At 40.2% G+C, this 26,518-nt stretch overlaps 1 protein-coding gene across 8 annotated transcripts in view; it reads left to right on the top strand.

Moving 5' to 3' along the window:
• The window catches only part of LOC127062112 (nucleolysin TIAR), a 387,317-nt gene that overhangs the window by 231,799 nt on the left and 129,000 nt on the right, over positions 1–26,518 (top strand). The window contains exons 1-2 of one of the 8 annotated variants that reach the window (XM_050989792.1): positions 15,083–15,673; positions 17,978–18,777. The exons of 6 other annotated variants lie outside the window; for them this stretch is intronic. In XM_050989792.1, the coding sequence (XP_050845749.1) occupies positions 18,600–18,777 (178 nt within the window). In that variant the 5' untranslated portion in view covers positions 15,083–15,673; positions 17,978–18,599. Of the gene's footprint in view, positions 1–15,082; positions 15,674–17,767; positions 18,778–26,518 lie in introns of those variants that run through there. One more of the 8 variants, XM_050989793.1, reaches the window with a different exon arrangement.

Genomic DNA, 26,518 nt, shown 5'->3' on the forward strand with positions numbered 1-26,518 from the left:
AGAGAGCCACTGCCAATAGGGCAATCCCTAGCCGCGCACACTTAGCACGTACTAACTATAGTTACCGTTACATCGCGGGCTCTACGTGTCGTGGGAGCGTAACAAGGGCGCAAGTCCCGGCACCGTGCCACTTTGCCACGTATACTACCTGCGTGGTATGCACGTTAGCCTACGTGGGCGAGAGTGGATGCATGGAATTTATCGAAGACCACCGCCGGCCGTCACGGCATTTGCCCTAACTCTCTCCCTCCACGTAGCACTCCTTACCACCACCATCCACCCTCACGATTACTACTATCTACCCGGGGATCAATTCGACTAATTGCTTACGGATAAAAGCGCTCGCACGTCTTACGGAATCGAAGGATCTCTTTCCTCTCTGGCTTATTCCTTATTTTTCTTTTCTTAATCGTCTGGCAAAAGTATACATAGGCAGAGACAGTATCTTCGTCGTTCATCCATCGTTGTCTTTGTCGTTGTCGTTGTCGTTGTCGTTGTCGTTCTCGTTTTGTTCTCAGTCTCGGAGCTTTCCCAGTATTGTTTCGAGAAAAAGAGGGTATGTAGAAAAAGACAGAGAAAGAGAGGGAGAGAGAGAGAGAGAGAGAGAGAGAGATAAATGGCGTTTTCTCGAGGAAACGTTATCTCCGAATTAAGAGGAGTGTCCTACCCGGTTGGGATATCGCGTCTCGAGTGTTTCGTAGCAATGCGCAAGAAAATTGTCCCATCGACGAATAGAAAGGGACGAGTGGTCCAGAGTAAAAAGTCAATTTTCGGATAGAATGCCATTGGCCTAGGATGCTTGAATAATCTGGGTCAACGAATTCCAAAGTCTAAAGAAAAAAGAAACGCAAATAATGACTATGTGGAAAGAGAGAGGAGATTTTTTTGTATAAATTATTATTAGGCTTTCGAGTGAATCACGAATTCTTAGATAAACTGGAAAAAGGATTTTAAAAATCTCAAAGTATCAACACGTTCCATCGAATCTTTGATCTTTCGACGGAATGGAAGGAAAGTTTCTTCTGCATAACTCGAATGGACAAAGTTAAACGAGTGTAACGAATTGAATGTGAGAGGTAGCAATCTTAAGATTCTCAACTTTTTCTTTTTCGAACTTGTAACAGGTTCTCTCGCTCTCTTTCTTTCTCTTTCTCTTTTCCACCCTCTCTCCCTCTCACTCTCTCGTACACACACTCACCCATATAGGAGTCCAATTGATTTTTCCGAACCCTCTCGAAGAGAATGCAAACCCCCCGTTGCCACATTCTCTCCTTCTCATCCATGGATCCCCCAAGTATATAGATCCGACGCAGCTAAAGGGTAAGTGCTCGTAAAGTTGTTTGTCTGCTCGATATACTGTAATAGCGAGGAGGCCGCCATTAGCGGGCGAAATTCGTTTAAACGCAATTCGAGAACATCGTAATCCGCAAATTGAATCGAGAGAGGGAACTCTAGCCTTTTTAACGTCGTCTACCAGCGTCAGCGTATGCAAACTTACGGGAGGAGGATCGAGTAGAGGAGGATGAGGGGAAAAAGAGGAGAGGTGAGGGAGATCGGCCCTCCGGCGTTAACATTTTTCGTTGTTACTCCTTAATGCCGTTGTCTCCTTTTTCTCCGTTAATATCGAATACAAGCAGAAACGCATTAAACAAGAGCATGGAATAGCGACACATTAAAGAAGGGCTCTACGGAACATCGAAGGGGAATAATATTTCGAGCTTTTATCGGATTCTCCTTTTTTGATAGATCAAATTCGAATTTACGAACCGAGTGTGCCCACCTATTCGATTTTATCTCCTCTCTCGTCATTGTAAAACATTATCGTCACATGTTAACACCGTTCCTTTGAAATGCGAGATACGTGTACAATATTTCATTTGATGGACGAGAAGTATATAGATACCTCTTTTTTTCGTTTTTGTTTTTCTGTAAGAATAATACTCGAAATCATTTATCTCTCATTTCCTAGCAAATCGAAAGGAGAAGCACAAATGGAAACATATTTTCCTCGATTATGATAAAATGAAAAGAGAGTAAGGATGAAAAGAAGTAAAAGTAGAAAAAGAAGGAGAGAGGAGAAAACGAGGAAGGCGCAAGCGATGGATAGCTTTAGCTTCGGTTTCATGACGAGGTTACCGAAGTTTAGTCCACAGATTCAATTTTAGTTGGCGCGCCAGGCCGCGCCACGACCATCGCCAGGCCGCTCAATGCCACGTAGGTACCTCGCAGGGTTGGTTACTAACCCTCTTTCTATATTCACCCATCCTTCCGCAAACCTCTACCTTCACCTCCTCTTCATCCCTCGCTCTTTCCAAATCTCCATTCTCTCTAAAGACCTTCTGCCAACGAAGATTCGAGGCCACTTCATTCAACCATTCGCAACTTTCCACCGTTTTCCACGGATTTCGCCGCTACCGTTTATTTCATTGTCTCGTCGACCTCGAAATCCGTAAGCTCAATGAAACGAAATCGAGCGAGGAATCGCGATTCTAAGTCGGAATAATAATAATTTAAATGTTTCAACAATACGATCGATGTATCGATCGTCATGTGTGTATTTTATCGCTTGAACTTGCGTTTAACTTTTTAAAGGTATAGAACAAAACGTTGTATCCACGATAATAACATCGAATAATGGTGAAAAAGATGGAGGAATAAAGAAAAAAAGAAAGAAAGAAAGGAAGGAAGGAAAAAAGAAGGAAAGAAAGAAAAACGGAAAATGGTATGAAATCGAAGGAAAATATTATTGATATAAGACAATCTATAGGTATAGGAAACTTGACGAAGTACGTAAGCAGGGGAGATAAGTCGTGGGTGGTATGTAGCACGTTGCCGAGCCGTTGGTTCGACGGTGGCCATTGGCCAACCAAGCAGTAAATTCGATCGCCGGACGTCTTCGGGACGCAAGGCAAGGATGCTATATCCTACGTTTTTTGTTCGCTCGTTCTCCTTACAACTTCCCTTCGTCTACGTCCCCGTTTCCTCGTAAGAACTAGTAAAGGTACGTCATCGATTCTCCTATACGTACGCTCGCAAAACTGACCGAGCTACTACTACTACTTCTTCTTCTTCTTCTTCTTCTTCTTTTTCTTTTTCTTTTTCTTCTTCTTTTTCATCTTCTTCTTTTTCTTCCTTTTCTTCTTATACTTCGTCGTCTTCAGTTTCTTCAGCTTCTTCAACGTCTTTTATTTTGTCTTTCACCTCCTCGTCTTCCTCTCCGGCTTTCACTTCGATAACTCGTCTCGCTCGTTACACCATTTCTCTGACCACTTATTCGCCGAACAAACAACTTCGAACTCGAATTAATTCGCGAGTTCGTTGAGCCGGAGAAATCGTGCCCCTCTCTCTCTCTCTCTTTCTCTCATTCTACCCCACTCTCCTACGTTCTTCTTAATTCCGTTATCTTAATTAGTACAGCTCGTAACTCTGCGAGTACAGGCTTGGTGAACGAAAGTGAGGAGGAGAAAGAGAGAGAGAGAGAGAGAGAGAGAGAGAGAGAGAGAGAGAGAGAGAGAGAGAGAGAGAGACTAGGAAAGAACGAAAGAAAAGAAAAGGAGGCAAAAATAGTCCTTAATCTCGTTTATCGAATATTCATGTCCGACACATTTTAACGCCTGAAAATGAAAGCTGCTTTCAGAGATTGAAGATAATAATAATTACGATCTCATTATCTCTTTTAATACCTTTTGAATGCCGTGCGCCACCGAGGAGAAACGCCACGGCCCAGACTATAGACCGTTAATTCGCACGAGACAAGGACAATCTTATTAGTACTTAACTAAAGATTGCGCTTACCTCCTTCCAGTTAACGATTAATTTCTAATGTTAACATAACGTAATTATCGCATTTATACTCGTTCAAACGGATTCGGAAAATTGACATTCCATCCTTGAATGAAGTTAAACTCATTAATATGATAAATATATTTGTTTTTCCTTTAATTACGACAAAATTGTTAGAGTTTATTGCTTATTATTATCTCTATTTATATTATTAGTATTACTATTATTATTGTTATTATTATTATTATTGTATTGTTTGTTGTTTTATACGAATAACGAATAAGGAAACGAAATTTTTATATAGCCAGGAAGAAAAATATTTTCGGATTAAAAACTCTTCAACCAATAAATATTCCTTAATCCCTTGTTTTAATTCATTTTTCAGCTTTAACGTATACTAATACCTTTCATGATCTTTCGGTTAAAAAATTACTTCTTCCTTCATATTCTTTCTTTTTCTTCTTTAGTAACCTCTAAAGACCACGCCATAACTAAGCCCGACGTAAGATTAAAAGTCATCAAAAAGTATCATCGGAAATGTTTTATCTCGAAGAACGGATTGAAACCGCTATGAGGTAGCACTAAAATTTATAGCTCGATTTGTAATATATATGAACGTGACGCATCTCTAGTTCGAATCTCTCGAATATTTCATTCGGAAGATATCGACTTAGAAAGATCCAATCGTTCGTCCTTAGTCTTTTACGAAAGATAGAACTGACCTATCTTAGTCTTGTCCCAAGAAATTCTGATAAACTATGTAGGTCCATGTAACGAACTTCCGTCCTCTTTTTCTATTTCTCATGGACATAGGAATCCATTACTCTTAATGTATGATAAATTGACGTAGAATCAATATCGTATTATTAGTTTTACATATGAATTGGAAAAGGATCGACAAATTAATTATTTCTCATCGTTCGAAGAGCCATACAGAAGGCTCTGTAGGTAATAGAAGAGGTTCGCGAAAACGAAGTGGACCCGACTCGAATCGAAGTAAAAGGGTTACGGATAGGAGTGGATGGAGAAACTAGAGGGGGAAGGTAGTCACTTTGAGAACAACATTTACCGAGAGGCGTAACGACCGATCCCTCTATTCCCAGTGGCAACGAAAGCTCGTAAAACGGTACTTGGAAATTCGCTGCGCCAAGTTAAACTTGATGGAGACGAAGGTGGGTAGTATGGCGCCGACAGCACAGGCAACTCGACTCGTCGCTTGCCACATAGTCGTACGGGATAGCTAACTGTGAAAGAGGAAGGAAGAAGAGGGCAAGAGAAAAAGAGAGGGAGAGTGAGACTGAGAGAGAAAGAGGATGTATAGTAAGGGGTCGGGACCCAAAGGACCCGAAGAAACGGCTATCGGTCGTAGACCAGTTTGGTGTTTCGAAGCAGGAAGGTATCTAGTGAAAAGAGTGGCCCTGTCGAGAGAGAGAGAGAGAGAGAGAGAGAGAGAGAGAGAGGAAGAGAAAAGAAAAGAAAAGATAAAAAGAAAAAGAAGAGGAAAGAGAAAGTAGAGATCTCAGAATGAAACGATATTGTTTTAGCTGAAAAGGAGTCCTCGGTCGATACTTAGACTTCATTTTTCCATGAGACTCATCGTAAAATGCGAGCGCAGAAATATCAAGCAGTTACATACGTTTCCACTCTACTTCTCTGGTCTACTTCTCTTTTCTCGTTATATAGAGAAAGAGAAAGAGAAAGAAAAAGAGAGAGAGAGAGAGATAAGGAGGAGGAAAAGAAAAACGAGATAGAGGAAGGAAGGAAGGAAGGAAGGAAAAGAAAGAAAGGGGACATTGTCGCGAACAAAGAGTTCGAAATATTTGAGGATACCTACGACTACGGCTCCCAAGGGGAAACGACGTCGACGACGACAACGACGACGACGACGACGACGACGACGACGACGACGTCGTCGCAAGGATATATCGGAGAAAAGGACACAGTAGAAGAAGCGAGAGAGAGAGAGAGAGAGAGAGAGAGAGAGAGAGAGAGAGAGCAGGCGCGAGGGACGAATCGAAATCTCCTTTCTCCTCCTCCTTCTCCTCTTCTTCTTCCTCTCCTCTTCTTTCTAGGATTCCTATCTCTAGCTTCTTCCGCGTCCTACAGAGCGACGACGTCTCGTGGATTACACGTGGAGAACCGCATGGGTTAGCCGTGCGACTTGGCCGTCTGCCTTGACTCCGACAGAGCAAAATCTGACCCCCTTTCACGAAGGGATAAATCTAAAATTTGGCATGAAAAGAAGTCAGACGCCCCCTGCTCTCTCTCTCTCTCTCTCTCTCTCTCTCTCTCTCTCTCTCTCACCCTCCCATCCCACCCCAACTCCGCGTACTCGTCGTCGCCGCTTCCTCTCCGTACCGCCATTTTCTTTACTCTCTTTCCTAGTGAGTGTCGGAAGAAAAAAAGTCTTCTATTCGATCGGCACGACCGACCTCGGCATTTCTTCACGTACGAAAGAAATTTGGGCGAGAAGATCGTTCGATAAAGAAAGAGATAGATAGAGATAGATAGATGGGTGCGAGCGATAAGGATCCTTCCAAATTGCCCAAGAAGATATTTTCCAATGCAGGAGTTTACTGCAATGTTTTTAGAAAAACCGATAAGATCTTCCGTATATTACATTGTTAATTGAAAATCTTGATAGTATTTAAATTGTATTCTTTTCAAATCGTCCGTAAGGAAATTATAGGATACATTATTCAAGAATATTGAGTATACACATACATATACGTAGGTATAAACATACTTCGAAAGCCTTATTTAAAAATCAATAACATGCGGTAGGTCGAAGTGTCTTCAAGGTGAAAGCGCGTATAGTTCGCTCTCGCTGGAAAACATCTTTCTCGTTTCCCGGTCAGTTCTATATTTAGTTTCCATGCGAGGACAAACACGTAGGAGGAAGTACCTTACTGGTACGTGCATCTCACTTTCTCTCTCTCTCTCTCTCTCCTTTTCTTTCTCTTTCTCTTTCTCTTTCTCTTGTAGGATATTAGAGTAGAAGCTATGACTGGTAAGTTACTTCTTACGTTCTTTCGGTTAATGGTTGGGTACTTTGCAGAGCAGCGGGCGTCAGAACGGTATAGTGCTCGTTCGTGTGTTCGCCGTTTGGCCGGCCTTTCGGTCGAGATGTCCAGGAGATATCCAGGGGTGTCTCTCTCTCTCTCTCTCTCTTTCTCTATCTCTGTCTCTGTCTTTCCATCCTTCCCTTGAAACCTATAAAGCTGGAACTGTAAAGCCGGATGCGGAAGTCGTGTTCTCTCTCGGCGGCTCGAGTTACCTCATCTCTCTCGCTCTTTCTCTCTCAAGATGCACGACCTATCGTAAATCGTTTCGTTCGACGTGCACGTCGAAATCGACTGCCGGCGAGTGATCAAGCGCGATACGCGCTAATAATAACGATGCCATGGTTTTGATTTATGCCTTCGACCGATTTCTCATCGTCGGTATCTCTACCTATCTACCATGTATTCGCCTTCGGCATTCAACGAAATTCGATGAAAAGCTTTTGAATTGAATCTTAACTTCGTACAATTTAAGTTTCAGTTGGTTCGAAGTCGGTAAAGAGTTAGGTAGGACAGCTCGATCATCTCTCTCTTTCTCTCTCTCTCTCTCTCTCTCTATCTATCTATCTATCTCTCTTTCTCTCTCACGCTCTCTTTTTATTAAAACACCGTAACCGTGTAATTAACGCGCGTCCTGAGCCGCGTAATTAGCAAGATATTTTATTTCACCCGCACTCAAGCTAAATATAGGTCAATCGATTTTTACCTAACGCCATTCAGTTACTTCTACTTTCTAAAGTACTACTAAACTAAATGGAAACACAGTTACGGACAGCTAACGACCGTGATCCTTCTCCGAGCGTTAGCGAGAATTTTACTTTAATTAGGCTGCCGCGTGTCACTCGAAAGAAGGAAGAGGAGGTAGAGGAGAAGAAGGGGAAGGAGGGTTGTCTGAAAGGGTCGGGAATGGCGTTCCTCTTTCAAAGTTCTTTTTAGGCGCGTTCACAAAATTTGCGGCCATTAGGCGAACCGCACGTGACGACCTTTCGAATTCATTATTGTCACGCTTCGTAGCACTCGAAAGGGATCCGGTATATTTCCTAAATGCAAAAAAGTATTTCGAGTAGTCGTCGTTTTGCTTTGAAGAATTCGATATCGATCGTCGTTTACTCGTATCCTCTCGAGAAACCACCTCTGAGAAGGAAGTTAACGTTTCACCAAAAAACGGGCGCCGCAGATCGGGACTATCGAAATCCTGATAGGTTAACGAGGAAAGTTTATTTGCGTATTTACTACTTTCCGAGGAAGAAAAACCGCTATCTTAATGCCGCGTCACGAGCGAGAAAATCCAACAACGTTTCTCACCCCTTTCCCGCTATATCTCTCTCTCTGATCTCACCCTCCGTGAGAATTTGCTCTCCTTTACTTCCTTTTTTTTCTCTTCTTTTTTTTTCTTCCTTTCCCTGAGCGATTTTATCCAAGAGAATTTTTCTTTCTCTCGCTTTTGTCTCTTCCACCCTCCGTAGCGAAACCGTTTCGAGTTGAGCACGATCGGGAAGATGAAAAATTCGAAAAGATATGAACAAAAAGAAAGGGAGAAAAAGAAAGAAAAGAAAAGGGAAGAATAGAAAGAGAAAAGAAACGTCGAAAAGGAATCGAGAATTCCTGGAGAAGAAATTCGATAGGCAAAGAATTCGATAACATCATTGGCTCTCGCGTCTCAAACGCGGTAATAACGTAACCGGCTGCTCGAGATAATCTCGATAGAGATCTACTTATCGCGAGATGCCAGCCTGCCGAAGAAAGTAAGGAGGCTGCTGAAAAAGGAACCATGAGAGGGTGAGAGAAAGAAAGAGAAAGAATGAGAGGGATGCTGCTGGCGCATCGCATTACCTATCTAGCTATCTTCTGGTTTCCGGAGAACCACGGGGTGCCCTTATGCCGCGTAAAAGATGGCTCTCACTGTGAAATGCACTCAGTCACCATTCGCTCACTTACCAACTCCCGTCGAGTAGTCCGTCTAGTTTCACGTTCTACTCTACGTATCTAACCCAACCGACTGTTACAATTAGTTACATTTCACGTATATAAACGATTAGTTACGATCAGTTATATATTTCATCCGTATAAACAATTTTATCACGAACACTCGGAGTAAAATAATTCTTAGCAATAATAATAGAAAATATCGAAGGATTTTCAACGTTTTCGTAATCGGGTACTTTATTATCAAAGGACAAAGGATAATAAATGAAAGAAGGGGATGTAACGGAGCGTGATAGAAAAAGTTGTTCGAAACGAAAGAAAAGAATGAACAACGAACACGTTTTCTCGTCTTACGACAACTTCGGCTTTGATTTGTTTTTCTTTCTTACCTTTTCCTCCTACACTGTCAATGATAAATCTCTTTTTCTCTTTTTTTCTCTTCTTCTTTCTCTATTTCTCTATCTTCCGTACTTTCTTCAATGTAACAGAAAGACAATCGAAACGAGATAAAGGAAATTCGATTGTAAAAGAAAGAAACGAAGAAAGAAACGCACTTGACCATAAGATACTTTCCGGCTTTCACGCTCGGCGCTACTTAACTGCCGCTTTAAGCTCCTTTCCTTCCTCGTGAAAGAAAGAGAGAGAGAGATTCGATTAATAAAAATGGAAAACGTATAAGGATGGAGACGGCTGCGAATAATTAAAATGTTGTAAAAGCTGACGAAAAATATTCGACTAATTCGAGAAAGAGAAAGAAAGAAAGAGAGAGAGAGAGAGAGAGAGAGAGAGAGAGAGACAATGCTCGTCTCGAGATCGCGTTTGTCTGAAAGGTGTTTTTACGGTCTCCTCTGGTCTATCCCGAATTATACGTGTTTCTACGGTTTTATTCAACTACGATCGATCGTTCTTCTTCCTCCTCCCCCTTCACCCCTTCTCTTCTTCCTGTTCTCTTTCTCCCATCCTTTTGAATAACGCTGGTTGATAATTAAAATTCTTAAGATAGCCAGGAATAAAAGAAAGGAAAATGTTCAAGATAATACGAGAATCTTTAGTTGCAATTGTCTTCGATACGTCGTTATTTTTCTATCGGTTATCTCTTTAAATATTATTATGAAACGAGTGATAGCGATCAAACGACCCGGTAGAAATAGTACACCGAGGCCGTAGGATAAGGATAAGTCGGTATTCGGCACGATCGAAGAAGAATCGTGCACACTGCTGGACCGTGAAGGATCATCAGGAACTCATTTAGCTTCTCTCCTCGCGCTTTCTGGCATAGATATATATGGGCATGTATATATCCAGCATATTTCAACCGAGTGCGAAGTTTATGGCATAAACGTAGAAGAGAACAAAACTAACATAAAAAGTTCTCGCAGTTTCAAAAGTCGAAATGTTATAATCAGCTTATTAAGACGAAGTTTAATTAACGATCATTCCGTTTGTTTTCTGCGAAGTGAAACAAATGGATAGCTAAGATACATCGTACTTTTTCATTTTTCATCTCACCGTATACATTAAAAAATATTTAATGATATTTATTACAAGCAACGATGTTTTTTAGATTGTTATAACTTATAGACAAAGGCTACCGAGTATCATAAGTATCATCGTTGTTACCTATCTTATCGTCGTTTCTTTATAAAGACCGAACTTCTTTCTCTACGTTATGATTCATCGACAAAAAGATCAACACGACGCGACGTCTTATATAAACAAAAGAATATATGAACGAAAGAGACCTGAAAGTGTTAAACTAGGATTGGAACGTGTTCCTTGCGTAGACGTGACACATTTTTTCTTGATGATACGCGTCTCGCAAAGTTTTCGCTCGAGAAAGCTATCCGATAACATCTCGATCGAAAGTAGCAGCTATAGTACTAGTTCTCCTTCCTTTTTCCTTCTTCTTCTCCTTTTTCTCTCTTTTTCTATTGAATTTCGTAGCTCGAACATAACCTCAGATTCTTTCAACACCACCGTTTCTTTACTTCCCTTGATCACCCTCCCTCATTATCGATAATTGAAAGATTGGAAAGTTCATGACACTTCGATCTTTTCTTTCTCTCTCTTTCTTTGTGTCTCTCTCTCTCTCTCTCTCTCTCTCTTTTTCCTCTTTCTCGTTTGCAATCTAAAATTACAGCCTCGAATTCGTGCATCAGCGAACGTAAGCTTATAAGGGAAGGGCTGACTGAACTTCTCCGTCAGCGAAGACAATCGGATTTTAGAGATAAAACGTATCACGAATCGTCTTTACGACAATTAGTCACCGTCAGGCAGGATCTTTCCACTTTGACGCATCGCAATAGCCACACACCGCAACTCTTAGTAGTGGAGGTGATACGAAGATAGTGCTAAAGGAGGTGATGCTGCTGTTAGTGATGGCAGAGAGGTAAAACCCTCGTAAAAAAAAGTCTCTAAACCGCTTCCTCGATTCGTCGAATCTCCCATTTCCTCTTTCAACTTCTCTTCCATCCTTGTCTCGCTTCTTTTAGCATGAGAGAGAGAGAGAGAGAGAGAGAGAGAGAGAGAGAGAGAGAGAGAGAGAGAGAGAGAGAGAGAGACGAGCCCACACTTTCCTCCGTCCTAATTTATACTGATTAGATATCGAGGAGACCGTGGGATATCAGCTGTGGAAGCGGAATCGGAATTACGATTATCCGACGAATCCGACAGTAAAGTCCGGAAACGTAATCGAAACGTGCGATTTGCTTAGCCTCTCTCTCACACACACACACACACACACACACACACACACACACACATACACACACACTCACACACACGCTTGCGAGCAAGCATGTCTCGAGAGAATTTGAAATCGATGATTCTCGAAAGCGGCTTCAACGTACATCGTCCGTAATTACCGCGATGATGGAGAAACTGGTCTAGATAGAGAGAAATCTCGAATGTTGAAGTATAAATTTGAAAATTCTTCGAGAGAATGGATTCCGAAAATGGATTTCGAAAATGGACTCGAACGAAAAGTTTCTAATGTAACCCCGACAGATTGCTTTTACCAACAATAAGAAACGAAGAGTGCAATCGACTTTCTTATTTTTGTTGACCATTTCTCGAAGATTTCTCCTTTTAATTCATCACCTTACGTAAAGCGAACAAATATCATTGGTCGAACCTTACCGATATATTATTATCGGTGGTCATAAATTGATTCTAGAAGATCGATATTTATTCGATGCTACGGTAAAATAAAGACAGTCTTATCCGTATTAACGTCTCGAATACAAGTAAAGTTCTCTCAACGGACAGCTTTTCTACCAAAGAGTTACGAGAAAATAAAATCCTTATTATTATAGAATGGAAAAGGAAATAATTTATGAAGTCTCGAGCCAAGTATCATCGTCTAGAGCGTATCGGAAGAATATCCAACTTGAGGTCGATTTTACGAGATGAACGAAAAACTTGTTTAGTTCCCTTCTCGTCCTTGAACATATATGATCGTCCGTAATAAGTCTCGGTGGAAAGGAATTTTTCTTTCGACGTGGTGAACCTTACATGGGAAAGGATTTCAAGCACATAACTGACAAGCTACACGATCTACGTGACCAAACTCGAATTCTTTCCCATCGGCTAGCTCAAAGTTGTATCCTACATCCTTTCGATCCTATGTCTTTGGTATATCCCATGAACGGACGAATTCCCATGCGTTTTTACCACGGTTGATTCGAACGAGAACCCAACCACCCGTTTCTACTACCGACGATGGCGGAGGTGGCCTGTTGGGAGGTGAAGAGAAGCTATGGGAGGCGAAGTGGGAGTCAAGTGGTAGGATAGCGAGCCAGGATCGATGGAGATAATGCCCATTACCCCTAATACGAACTCGGCTTCGCTCCTTTCCCCTCTCTCTTTCTGTCCCTTCTCTCTCTCTTTTTCTTTTTTCTTTTCTTTCTCCCTCTCGCTCCAACACCCCTTCAAACCTATTCCATTTCCGTGGCCCCTCGAGATCGGTAACCGATGCTTTTTACCGCCTTCGCTGACTCGATTCTCGTGATCCGTGAACTCCTTTCTCCGCAAGCTCGTCGTCATTGCCATTGATCAAAAATTTCTCAAATCTCGAACTCAAAGCCTTCGTATCTTAAACCAGATGACGTAGATTAGCAAAACGTGATCCTCGATCTAACGATTTATTTAAGATATTCAATGGAGAGAAGGCGTAGAAAGGAATAACCAATTTAATAGATTTCTTTCTTCTTTCACTCGTCAGGAGGAAGAAAGAGAAAGGAAAAATAAATATTGAAAGAATTTTCATTGCTTCGAAGAAAATCGAACGATCTTTTGGTAACAGACGAGTATCGTCGATCTGTCAATTTAATCAACTTCCCTTTTGATACCCTTCAAAACTGTTTAAAACATATTCGAACGAACAAACAAACGTGAAACTTCCTATCTCGTCGAATTCTTTTTTTTTATCCTTTTTTTTTCATACAGACTCAAGAAAGAAACAGGACGAAGTACGAGCGACTTTCGCAATTGCAATTACTTCGTTCCTTCTTATAATAACGGCATATTATACACAACGAAATGTATATTAATTAATAAAAATTACTATTGGACAAGTACATATTGTCCAGTTCATAAATTGCCCGATAAATAACCCGAACGTTATAACGCAGTAATTAACGTTTAAAGAAACCTCTCACTTTCGAGAGATTCAGAATGAGAGAGAAAGAGAAAGAAACTTTGATCGAGAACTCATGGAACTACTCTCTTTATTAGTCAGTAATTAATGTTCATAACTAATTATCGTCGTGAGTATGAGCACGGTTATACGATATACAGGATATAGCATAATATATAGTAGGAAGAAAAATCGTGGTGAATCGAGGCCGAGGTAGTAAGTCGTACGAGCGCAATAACCTGTTGAGTGCGTTCGCGTAGGTGGTGAATAGTGGATACGTGTTACGCGCGAAAGTCTGGGGATGAAGTTTCTCGAGGAAATACACGCGAGACAACGCGATGGCTTTTGAGAATTGTAACGTAGACGTAAACGAGAAGAACGTCGCATGATGCTTAAGGACACACCAGGTAATACGATTTTACTCGATGCATCTTTTGAATAAAAGTAAAAGTAGAAGAAAATAAAATAAAATGAAAAAGAAAAGAGAATGGAAATTCAAGAGAAGGAAGAAACTTTGAATTCTGGTAACACGAGTCTCGTCGGCCATAAAGGAATTCGAGAGTTTGCGAACCGTTTGGATTTTGTGGTTAATTAAACGTAGTTTTGATATCGACGGGATATAAAATTGAAGTCCTCGCGATTTGGAAAATGTCAGCTGAGAAAACTTTTCCCCTCCTTTTTTTTTCTTTCTTTCATCTTTTTTTTTTAGTCTTCCTTTCTTTCTTTCTTCCTCTCGTCGTTGGACTTTCGACCTAAAACCGTTTGACTCAACTTCGGTTGCTCCCTACCAAACCTTGCACACCTTTCGATTCGATATAAATGTATCTATCGCATTAATTAGGTTTTATAGTCCCTCGAACGTTCGTACGGCAATTAAAGCCACTCTAACGGAAATGGTTCTCGAAGTTCAGATATATCGATCCTTTATCGGATATCAGAGACTGTTCTATCGTCGCGCCACAGTAACGTTATTCGCGAAATGGTCGAGATTAGAGTGCAGTGTGTGATTGGAATTAAAAGAAAGACGTTTCTAGAATTAACGAAAGTCCTTGAGATTCTCGTATAAGGCAATTATGATTTAACGAGGATCCACTCGGTTTTGGGGATAGTCCAAAGAGAAAATAATCATTATAAAAAGTCCCATCAAATTTTATGTTAAACCGTAAAAAATACTCAACCGACATATGTATTATATATACATGTATGCATAACCATATAGACATAAATTCAACGAGCGGCGACAGAGAAAATCACGACTGATAGTAAACGGAAGGATTTGGACAAGGACGAATCAGGAGTCAGTGAGCGAATCGAAACACCGTCTCACCTCGTTCGTTCGCGACACGCTCGCAAAGCGTTGTAACGTGTTCGACCGTTTTGCAACGGAATAAACAATGTCTATCGTGAACTCGCACTTTGACCAGCTGTGCGCTTATATTTCCTGCATACATACATATGTATATATATATATACATACATACATATAGTTACGTACATCTATTACATGTACATAACTAATTGTATATCACACACCCATACACACACTGTATATATATATATATATATATATATATATATATATATATATTCACATAGGTTCGTGTTAGGAGAGCATTGTGTCGGCTTGCCGGCGTTAAGCATTTGATACGACCACCTTCCTGTTTCGCTCGTCCCTTTCCATCCAAAGCGAGTAAGCGAGTAGCGAGCGAGTAACCAAGCCATTGTCATTGTCGTCGTCGTCGTGTAGTTGCCGGCTCGTTCGAGCTGTAACCGAGCCTTTGCTGGACGTTACTAGCCTCTTCTTCGTGTACGAATCGTACAGCGATACGATACGATATGCCGTCGACTATATCTGTCCTTTTCTCTTCCTCCTACTCTCCTTATGTACACGCGTATGACACGCTGCTACACTCGCTCGATGCGAGGTAGTCTTTCGGTTAGTCGATCACCTGCATGCTCGTGTGATACATTCTCTTTACGTCGCGTTCGTAATTGCAATTATAATTTTATCGAAAGAAAAAAAATATATATATATATATGTGTATATGCATATCATTTTTGTTCGTCGATCGTGACTTCCAGTGATCAAAGTGAATTTTTATTATTTAAAGTCATCTTTGTGCATATTTTTTTATTGTTTATTTTAGTGAAAAAAGTAGAAAAAATCGCTCGAACAACGACACCCAATAACACGATCGTAATTGTAATTTTGCGTCCGCAAGTACTGAATTTCATCGTTCATTTATACAGGAATGCGAGTGAAAACGTAAAAATATTTCTCATTGGGTTTAGATTCATTAATATCGGCCATTCAACGATAGTATTGTATTTCAATAGGATTTCATTTCCATTTGTTGCGGCAGATGTGGCACTTAAATTTCAGATTATATATGTAACAACCTAAATGATATTCGAAACGCGTTTACTTTGCCTACCGATACCAATGAATTTTCATCATGTAAAATAATTATCAGGACATATTTCAAATAAGTCTAGGTTACACATTATTTTGTATCTTACTAAACTCGTAATAATATGATAAATAATTCGATCGATATTTTGAACAAATTGTAAAATAAAAATAGATCGAGTGACTTGCAGTTTTATTAACGTCAATATACTTATTATATATATATATATATATATATATATATATATATATATGAATTATTATTGAAGAGAAAACTCACACAAAAACTAACAAAAAAGCGTAAAAATTTCTCAAAAATTACAACGGTTTAGAAGCGGTAGGGGAATATTTTTGGTAGCTGCGCATGCATTTATTATCCAACCATATTCTCCCACGCGAGTTCTTTCTTCCTTTTTTATTTTCATTTCGTTTCAGCACAACGGTTGTTCCGCAAAACTAAAAATGTATGTATGTAGTATGTACGTATGTACGTATCCCGTCGCTCATGTAAAATTAATATTTTCCTGTTTTGTTCGAAAAACAACGCGGCCACAGGCAGATGGAACAGCGAAAACGTTCGTTGCGTCGACGCTAAAATCAACGTGAGCGGTCGAGTGAACAAAGAAAGGACTTTTCACGATTTAATACTTTTATTCTTTTGGTCAACGCATATCCTTGTTAAAATCATTTTTAACTTCATCGTGTTAAAATTTGAAGATTCGTATACATGACTATAGCAGTATAAGAGAGAAAAGAAAAGAGAAAGTGACAAATCAATGAGTAACAAGAATTTCTTAATGCAATGTGAAATATTAATTATCAAAATGGATGTTTACGTTAGCCAAGAATTATCGTGTATTATGTACGTTGTATATTTGACGTATAATCTAAAGCTACATACGTCGATCGATAAATATTAATGTCTTTCGAAATCCTTTTAACATTCGTTACTTTGTAAACACTCTCGGGCTACAACAACGTAAGAACAGTTTACCAAAATATAAAAGAAAAGGAAAGATTATTTATTGAGATACGCGTCCCGAGAGTCCCGCGGTAACCATGCGTGAAAATAACAAAGCCGTTCTTCAACAAATCGTCCTTGAGTAGTCGCTTGAGATATCACATTTCGACGACGACTGCACGAGGAAGCGAACGAAGATACAGCGACGAAATCGTAAGAACGAGAAATGGACATATACATACTTACATACGTACATAGAATAATTTATATACATATATATATAACATTTTATATATATATATAGGTATATATATAAAGACGAAAATAGTCGAGCACTGCAGAGTACGCGTTATACGATTTTTTTATCTCCTCTCGAGATTGCGAGGAGCGTAATCAGAGAAGCGCCCGTTGACTCGTGACGTTTCCGCTCGAAGCTTCCGCTCCGCAGAACCGCACCGTTTCCGTTCGACTTGCCCAGCCCACAACATGCGTGCATGCGTGCGTTCATATAAGCGAGTATAGAACGAGTGACCACTCACTCGCTCGACGACTATCGTTCTTCCATGCTTATTCGAGGAACGTGCTATCGAAATCAGTTTCGAGACGAGGAAACGGCTGAGTGGATTCATGGTGATAATTTGCCACGCGATCTCTAGCGTTTCCGCTTCGTTTCATTCCTATGTATTCTTCTTAAGATCTTGTTCGAACAAAGCGACGTTTCTCTTTCGTTTTGCGTCTTTTCAAATTTTATATATCGAACAAAATAATACTGGTTTTGTTATTGTTTTTTTCTCTTGTTTCTTTTACTAAGGACCTTCGAAAAGTTCAAAAGGTTGTTTCGGTCGTTCGGTACACGAATTTATTCAAGTAGCAGACAGCTACAACGGTATACGAGCGATAGTACGAGGAGTTTGATCTACCGTGAAAAATATTCGTGGAAAGGGAAACAAAAAGAGAGAGGGAGAGAGAGAGAGAGAGAGAGAGAGAGAGAGAGAGAGAGAGAGAGAGAGAGAGAGGGAAGACTCGCGGAAAGTCGTCGAAAAGTTTCCCTTCAGTCTCCACAGAGAACCAAGGATATTCTCTCTCTCTCTCTCTTTCTCTCTTTCTTAGAGACTCTCTCTGTCTATCTATCTATCTATCTATCTATCTATCTATCTATCTATATATCTATCTATCTATCTATTTATCTATCTATCTAGTAACATCGAATGTCGTCGATCAACGATCGGATCGTCTTCTTTTTCTCGAGGAGAAGACAAAGCAAAAGACAAAATTAAACGAACTCTACTCCATCAGATAGCGCAGCTAATATTGACGAAGAAAGGTTGTGTTCAAGTCAAACGAATTGGACTAAACCACTCGATGACGTCATAGAACAACACCTGGTAACCATAGCGAACAAGATTTTCTATAGAATTTTATCTTCTCATTGCTTATATATGTGTGTATGTATTTGTGTGTGTATATAAGTATGGCGTAAACAGTTAATCGAAATTTTCCTTCCCGTGTACGTAAGTGATGGATCTTGATGCATCGATTCGTTTTTAATGTTGTTTACAAAAAAAGATATATATATATACACACATACATACCTGTATACCTATTACGTAATTAGAGCGATACGAATGTGTGGTTTACGTTATATGCGCCAAGACAAGAAGAGAACAGCAGAATTAGTAATATCGAGTCCGTAATATATCTATATCGTTTATTCGCTTACGCGAATCAACGAAATTGAACTAAGGAACGTTCGTTGTTCGGCTACTGAAAACTCGCTCGTCGCGAGAAAAGTGGCCGCATGTGTGTAGACGGTGGTCGAAAATGGCGGTGGTGCCGAGTAAGAATAAATTGAAAATGGGCAGTGCGGGCCGATACTACGGCGCCTATCTCATCTACGACGTGGCGAACTCGTGCCTCGCCACCTTGCACGCCAAGATGCCTTCTCCTCTCGACGTCACGCGAGCCAACCCTCCGTCTCCCGTACACGTCCAGAACCCCCGTAAGTTTTACTCGAAGCTCTCTTCTTCTTATTCTTTTACTTCTTTTTATATTTCTAATTACTTTTTTTTCTATTCTTCTTACCTCTCCTGTTTTTCTTCTTATCATTCGCTCTTTCTATCTCATTTTTCTTTTTTCTTTCGTATTTCACTTTCGGATTTTTTTTTGTGTGTCTCCTCTTAACTTATTAATTTTATATCATGTAATATGTATATATATATATATATTTTTATTTTTTTATTTTTTCGTATACACGTATGGGAGATGAAAACTACAAAGATACGATTTTTATATCGATTCGATGAAAGATTTATTGTCATTCTTCGCGATATTACGTTTTATAATACGCACGTTAATTAAAGTAAAAATTGAGTTACTTCGAAAACTAAGAATAGTTTAAATGAAATCGTAGGAAAAAGTGGTACAACGCAAAGGTGGGCAAAGTAACTGGTGCTTCTTCCACGTGTAAATATTATATTATCGTTGAAAGAAGAGTGCAAATGAAAGGCGTAAATATAAAAGTGAAAAGAGACAGAGATGGGCAGACGGTGGCAGAGTAGGCTAAAAGTTTCAACCGAACTTAGTTTACTTAGCTCGTAAATATCGCGCCGAGGAAAGCGCCTTTCTCGACGTCCCATGCCAGGAAGAGAAGCGATGTTTTCTCGTCTATACGCGTGTGCAATGAGATTATCTTCGAGAGAACACGGCAAAAGAAGAAAATAAAAAAAAAATATAATAAAGAAATAAAAAGAAAAATAGAAGTAAAAAAAAAAAAAAAGAAACGAGGAAAGAAAAATACGAAGCGAAACTGGCTACTTTTAAAACTGTCTGCTACGATTTATCCATTTTGTAAGCAATGTCTATCAAATTTATTGTGACTTATTTTCATAGAAAGATAATCTATCTCTATCGGGTTCTCGTTCCATACGATAATTTTTCTAACGATTACCCGAGACACGTCGTTTCCCGTTGAATGTTTTTCTGATACATACATCTCCTAGAAAGAGCATATGCACATGTATATACTACCGCGGATGCTCGTGAATAACAATTTATTTCTGTCGTAGTTAAGGCCGTACGCGATAACCATGGATTTTACGCGTGTATGTACAGCTTTAAATACGACAAGAATATATCCTCGTTCCATTGACGCAATGAACGAGTAACGTCAAAATAACCGGTTCTCGGTAAAGAAAGAGGCAAATTGGTGCCCATACCTTCCATAATGGGAGGGTTAGTCTAGTCTTGATGGGAGAATTTTTCTGATCGCGTGCCACAGCCCGATTAACATTGAGAGAAATGCAAGGAAAAAATAGGTGAGATTTTAGGCCATTAGTATCGCATTGCCGAGGCTCCTTTTTTCAAGAGTTAAGGGTGAAAGAAATTTTTCTGACTGAATGAGTCGATAATACGAACAAATCGTAAACATTTATTAACGATATATTATATCCTTGGATACATGATTTAATGCACTCTTATCATCTCTCGCGAAAAAAAAACGGAAAAAGAAAAGAAAAGATATGAGGCTCGATCATGAAAGATTTCCAAGACGATATCCTTCGTTTTTCCTTACTTCTTCAGACAAGCACGACATTGTCATCAAAAGAGAGACGTTCGAAGTGGAACGACCAGTGCAATAACACGCGTTCTTCTTTACTCCACAATGCGCCGTCCTTTACTCAGTTTTTTTCTCACCTCTCAGCACGAATCTCGCACAACGACGTTTCTTCGACTCCCTCATCTTTTTTCATACTTTTTTCTGAACAAACGAGACGAAGTAGCAAGAGGAAGCCGTAGAAGGTGCTGGCCGCAGGAAAGTGTAGAAGCACCCTATGAGACGGGATAGCGTGTCTGTTTTGATTTATAAGAATTCGCCACGAACCCCTAACTCACCTTTCTAAGTCTGGCCTCACCCCGGGCTCTCCTAGATCGAGCTAGATCTTTCTATCTCTCTCTCTCTCTCTCTCTCTCTCTCTTCATCCTTCCACCTATCTCCCGCGTGAATAATAGGCAGGTACCCTACTACCGAAGCAACCTCGCCTCGTTTCTTCCACCCTCCCTTACCACTCTCTCATCATCCTCTTCTTTTCTTCTTATTTTTTTTTCTTTCTCTCCCCCTCTCCCTCTCTCTTTCTCCCTCCCCTTTTTCACTTATCGTTCTCTTTTCATCTCTCTCTCTCTCTCTCCTTCTTCCTTTCTCTTCTTTCTCTATCTTCGTCCTTCTCCCCTTTTTTTCCTTCATCTTCATCTTCGTCTTTATCTTCATCCCTTCCCCTTCTTTTCTTTTTCTTCACGAAGGACGGACGAGCTCCGTCTCGTTGTTGGTCAACAAAACGATCTATCAACGTTTGTGTCGGGAACAAGAACAGCTACAAAACATTAGCGAGTCATGAACGATTTTGCATCGCCATTTTCGCGGGGAAGTCGTAGAACGAAGTAGAGGTGAGAGAGGAGAAGAAGGAGATAGTATATACGCGTATCGCGAAACGCGCGTCATCAATCTTTTTACTTTATATTTTCACTTAAAGCTAAGCAAGTCAACGGTGATGTGCGAAGAGACGAATTTCGCGGTGAACTCACGCCTCGCTAATTTGCAAAAGCCATGCTTTATGTCTCTTTCTCTACCACGTTCTCTCTTTCTCTCTCTCTCTTCTTCTTCCTTTCTCTCTCCAACGTTTACAAACATTTACTCCCGACTTTACTTTCACGGTTTACGCGCTAATTAGGTTGTTCCAGGAGCAAACGAAATGATATTTTACGTTTCTAATTTCCAATATTTCTTTTATTCTTTTTTTCTTTCTTTCTTTATTTGTTTTAATCGCTTAATAACCTTCCTAAATAAATCGTTCGTTATATATTTCGAAAGGAATATATTAAACTCTTGTTCGTTTCATTTTCGTTTAAGAAGAAATATCAGAGATGTACTTTGCCCTTTTTACAGATGAGACTACAACGACGACACAGTTCGACAAGTTAAGCGGGATAAATTTAAAGGGAGAAAAATCGTGACGGTCGATCATCGAAACGCCGATCTCTTTTCTCATTCGAGGCGAGAAAACGCGACGATATAAATTCGAAGTCAACGAAATGTCTGGAAAGTTTTTCAATACGCCACGCGCGGCCTACTTACTTCCTGAATAAGAGTTTTCATGTCGGCTTTGCACATCTTTTCCGATAGAATGTATACCTGTCATTTCACCGATTGTACGCAGCGTAACAATACCTTGATCGATTTTTATTAATTTCCAGTTGTGTTTATATATTCTTTTACAGAAACGACCGGAACGAAAAGAACGGATCGTTAAGTCGTTAAATAGCGTATATAGAAATATATGTAATAATTTAGCAAGCTTCGATTCTGTCGACGACTTCTTTCTTTTCTCCCTTTCTCTCTCTTTTCTTTTTTTATACTCGCTCTCGACTTCTTGTTCTTATTCAGCACGCTCGTAAACGCGGCCATTTGTAAATCGATACGAGCAGCTCGAAAGCTTGCTTAATTTTCTACTTTTCTCAAACGATAGGACCGCCATGATTATCGCGTACTAGAGAGCAAAGAAGAGAGAGAGAGAGAGAGAGAGAGAGAGAGAGAGAGAGAGAGGAGAGAGTGGAAGCAGTGGGTGAGTGGTTAGAAGTAGAGAAGCCTACTTTTCGAAATTATTAAAGGATCTCGCTCGGATGCGTTAAATACAAACGAACTCGTTTTATCGGCTTTCATGTAGATCGTTGCTGATAGCGAGCGAGCATAAAAGCGAGCTTCTCCTTGCTTGTAACACAAGCCGTGCCGGTCGATGCTTCGTCGATCGAATTATTGCCTTTATCTTAATTAAAACAGAAGCACGACCGTCGAAGCTGATACGAAGCGATCGTAAAGAAACGCTTGCACGCTTTGATCGCACAAATAATGCCTTGTTAACGTCGTAATTCTAACGACCGAACTTCTTTACAACAGAAGAAATTCATTTTTCGTTACTTTCTTCTCGTTCAGGAAGTAACAACAAAAGAAATTTCTCTTCGATTGCTTATTCCTCTTCTACTAAGGTATATTTCTATCGATCTCCTAATGGAATACGACGCGAGTTTGGAACCTGACGAAGATTTGAATTAGAAGACAAATCTTCGCTGTCTTTCAGGTGAACATTTTGAAAGGAAATGAAGAAATCGATAAAGGAAGAAAGAAGAAATAATAGAAAGGAAAAGAAGAAAGAACTTTGGCGAGCCTGCGTTTTCTTCGACGTTCGAAATAACAGTCCAATTTCCTCGGCACGAAAAGTATACATAAGATATCGTCAGATATTCGCGAGGTCAGACTACGCTATTGCTCCCTGAGGCGTAAGACAGTACAGCCCAGTCGCAAAATTACTTTGCATAACTTGTTTCCCAAAAAGCACCTTCTCTGTTTCTTTGCAAGGCGTTGTCGTTGAGTAAAGCATATTTTTATATTCCTTCGTGTAATCGTGAAACGGTAACTATCGTCATTTTAAAGAAGCCTATTTTTATTCGCGACCAACATGTTTCATTCTTTTCTTCTCTCTCTCTCTCTCTCTCTCTTTCTCTATTTATCTATCTATCTATCTATCTATCTATCTATCTATCTATCTACGTATCTATCACTCGTAAGTCCTTGCAAAGAGCATTGAAATTTCGAAGGAAGTTCGCAACAAGAACTCGAAATCACTAAGAAGCCATGATACGTACATGCTTTGTAAAAGGAACACCCTCAACTAAATAGAAGCCTGAAACGTTGTCGGTAGGAACATAGTTGCAATCTGTAGGAGAATAAATAGAGAAGGAGAGAGAGAGAGAGAGAGAGAGAGAGAGAGAGAGAGATGCTTCTCGTATTGAAAATCAAAAATGATCTTCGTGAAAAGTGATAAAAGCGGTGGGAGTACACGACTGAAAACGCATTCAGCCTATAGGTACGAGGTATTGACCATAGCCGGAGGGAGATTCCGTTTGATGATCGTTTATTGTAAGCTTCGACACAAACAGCAACGCTAGTAACGTCAGTAGAGGTTGCAACAGCGAGAGTAGAAGCCGCCTACGAGCTTTTTCCTTTCGTTTACTGAAAAGGCGCTGGTGGTTGCAAACGGAAGGTCTGCTTGGTATACTTACTGCACGGTAACGAGAACAGTCTCTCCCTCTCTCTCTCTCTCTCTCTCGCTCTCTTTCTCTCTCTATCTTTATTTCTCTTCCACTCTCTATTCACAAATTTTACTTTGATATAATAGTGGATCATAGGTCATCGTTTAACGATTTCATAGGATATGTCTTTGAGTCATCTAATTTGAAAATCATCTTACAATGTAAAGAAGAAGAAGAAAGAGAAAGAGAGGTAGAGAGAGAAAGAGAGAAAGAGAGAGAGAGAGAGAGAGAGAGAGACCACACAGAAAAGTACTACGCAACAACGTGAAAAATCAATGGAAATGTTTCCGTCTCAATCTGTTGGCATTTACGAGAGAGACCAGTGTAACGTCGCAAAGTCGAGAAAGAAAGTTACGTTCTCTTATCGATCCAGTCGCGGAATCGAACGCGAATACCACGAACTAAAGTCGCATTAGTATTCCGTTGATCCTTGCGTGCGATCGCCCTCTTCTCTCTTAGGTATATACTTATCTATGTAGGTAAGTACATGTGTATTAATCGGATTAGTACGTTTTACGAGGAAAAGATTTTCTCTAATCGCTGTTTATTTCTTCAAACGATGCTGTTTAAGAACAACGTTGTTCCTTGTTCTCGGAGTAAGAACAAACAGAATTTTGAAAAGGAATAGATAAGATCGGTGATAAGAATTGAACGATTCACAGAGAGATTTCACAGGTCGAAGGGTATTAAAAATGTAGAGTGATCTCGAAAGGCATAGGTGAATTAACTTGCAAATTCTCGGAGATCTCTGGATATGATTTATACACCCTTGCACACTTTGTAGGTACCTCTTAACCTCCCGTCAAAAGCATTCGTGCTCTTCATCCTCGTCTATCTTCTCTCTCTCTTTCTCTCTCTCTCTCTCTCTCTCTCTCTCGCACTCTCCCTCTCTTTCTCTATCTTTTTTCTCCCTCCCTCTAAGCCCTATCTCTCTTGTGTTCTTCCGTTTCTCCATTTATTTCCTTTCTTTATTACTCTCCCATATTTTACGCATCCCCATGGCCGAACACACACCATCCTATTTCACAGATTCGTTTCCTTGGCTTAAGCCGTTCTTGCTACTATCCTTGGAGACGTCGCTTAATTACCAGCCGTTTATCTCGTAATTGTTAATTTAAGCACGTTACGTTATTCTTCGTAGGCGCTCGTTAAATGTGAAAATGCAGCTCAGTTACGTCGCGAACCGGGGAAATGAGATTTCTCTTGAAAACCGCGAAACGGAAGTTGAAAAAACAAGGACGAACGAAGGAAGAGAGAGAGAGAGAGAGAGAGAGAGATAAATAAAAAAAAAAGAAAGAAAATATTGGAAAGACGAACCAGCGAAGGAAGAAAGATAAAAGATCGCGAGCATTTTAAGGCGAGTCCACCGTTGTAACGAAACGTTGTAAAGCATTACGCGGGAAAAGTATGACGACTGGTATACAGGCCGTGCGTCGTGATAACGGTTGCGACAGAGATAACAAGTTTATTATCGGACTCCTCTACGTTTACGAACGATCCACGAGTCTCGACAATAGCACGCCCTTCTCAATTCTCATTCGTTCTAAGCGCGAGGACTAGAACGTTCCTTTTACAATTATCTCAAGGGACGGAGTGTAGCCTTGTTAGAGTCTAGTCTATATAGATAGCTTTCAATTTTTACAACTCTCCTCTTATATAAAATTCACTTATTCGACAAATCGATAAACCTTTTTCTTTCAAACATGTATCGAAAGCGTCGACAGCTATCGTAGATATTTAAAATGTGTTTCTCGTGTTTTTCAATGAGATCAAAGAAAAATGGAAGATCGAGTAAAAGTTGTAGCCTTGTAAAACAAGCAAAAGGGATAAAGGTTGAGAGAGAAAGACTGTAACAAGACTAGGATGAGAGGAAATGCAGGGCTCAAAGAAAGAGAGAGAGAACGGCGCGTCACTTGTTCGCTCGTTCGCTTACCGCCGGACACTAATTAACACTCGAGTTATTCGCAAATTATCCGTAAACAAGAAAATAGAAATATAGCTGTAATTAATACGTCGGCTCAAAGAAAGGCAGCACGCTCTTCGGGCGCACGCTCTGAAAACGTTCTTTTCCTAGGGATGGCATATACTTTGCGCCACTCACGCGGAACCTTTTAATCTTCACCGACGGCCACCTAGCATCCACCAACAGTATCACCATCACCATCACCATCCCCATCGCTATCACCATCACCACTACTGCTGCCTCAGGCGAAAGCGCGCTCAATTTTTCGCTTGACCTACCGATGACGAAGATCCTCGCGCTCACGATCAAAGTTTTCGATAAATATTTTCAATCCCGAGCGACCCTTTCCCCTGTGTCTCGTATCCTTTTTCTTCTTCTCTACTACTACTACTACTTCTTCATCATCTTCTTCTTCTTCTTTTTCTTTTTCCTCTTCTTAGTCTTTTTCTTCTTCTTCTTCTTCTTCTTCGTCATCGTTAGCATTAAAACGACCAACGTTTTACGACGGATCATCCTCTTTTCTCAAAGGAAGAGAATCTCGTGCTCGCGAGCGCACGAGATCCACATTCCCTACCTACGAAACAAATTCCAAAGTTAATTCTCGTTCTTATCAGAGCTGCGAGCAACAAGGATGCCG

This window comes from Vespula vulgaris, chromosome 3 (genome assembly GCF_905475345.1).
Source record: "Vespula vulgaris chromosome 3, iyVesVulg1.1, whole genome shotgun sequence".
Taxonomy (NCBI): domain Eukaryota; kingdom Metazoa; phylum Arthropoda; class Insecta; order Hymenoptera; family Vespidae; genus Vespula; species Vespula vulgaris.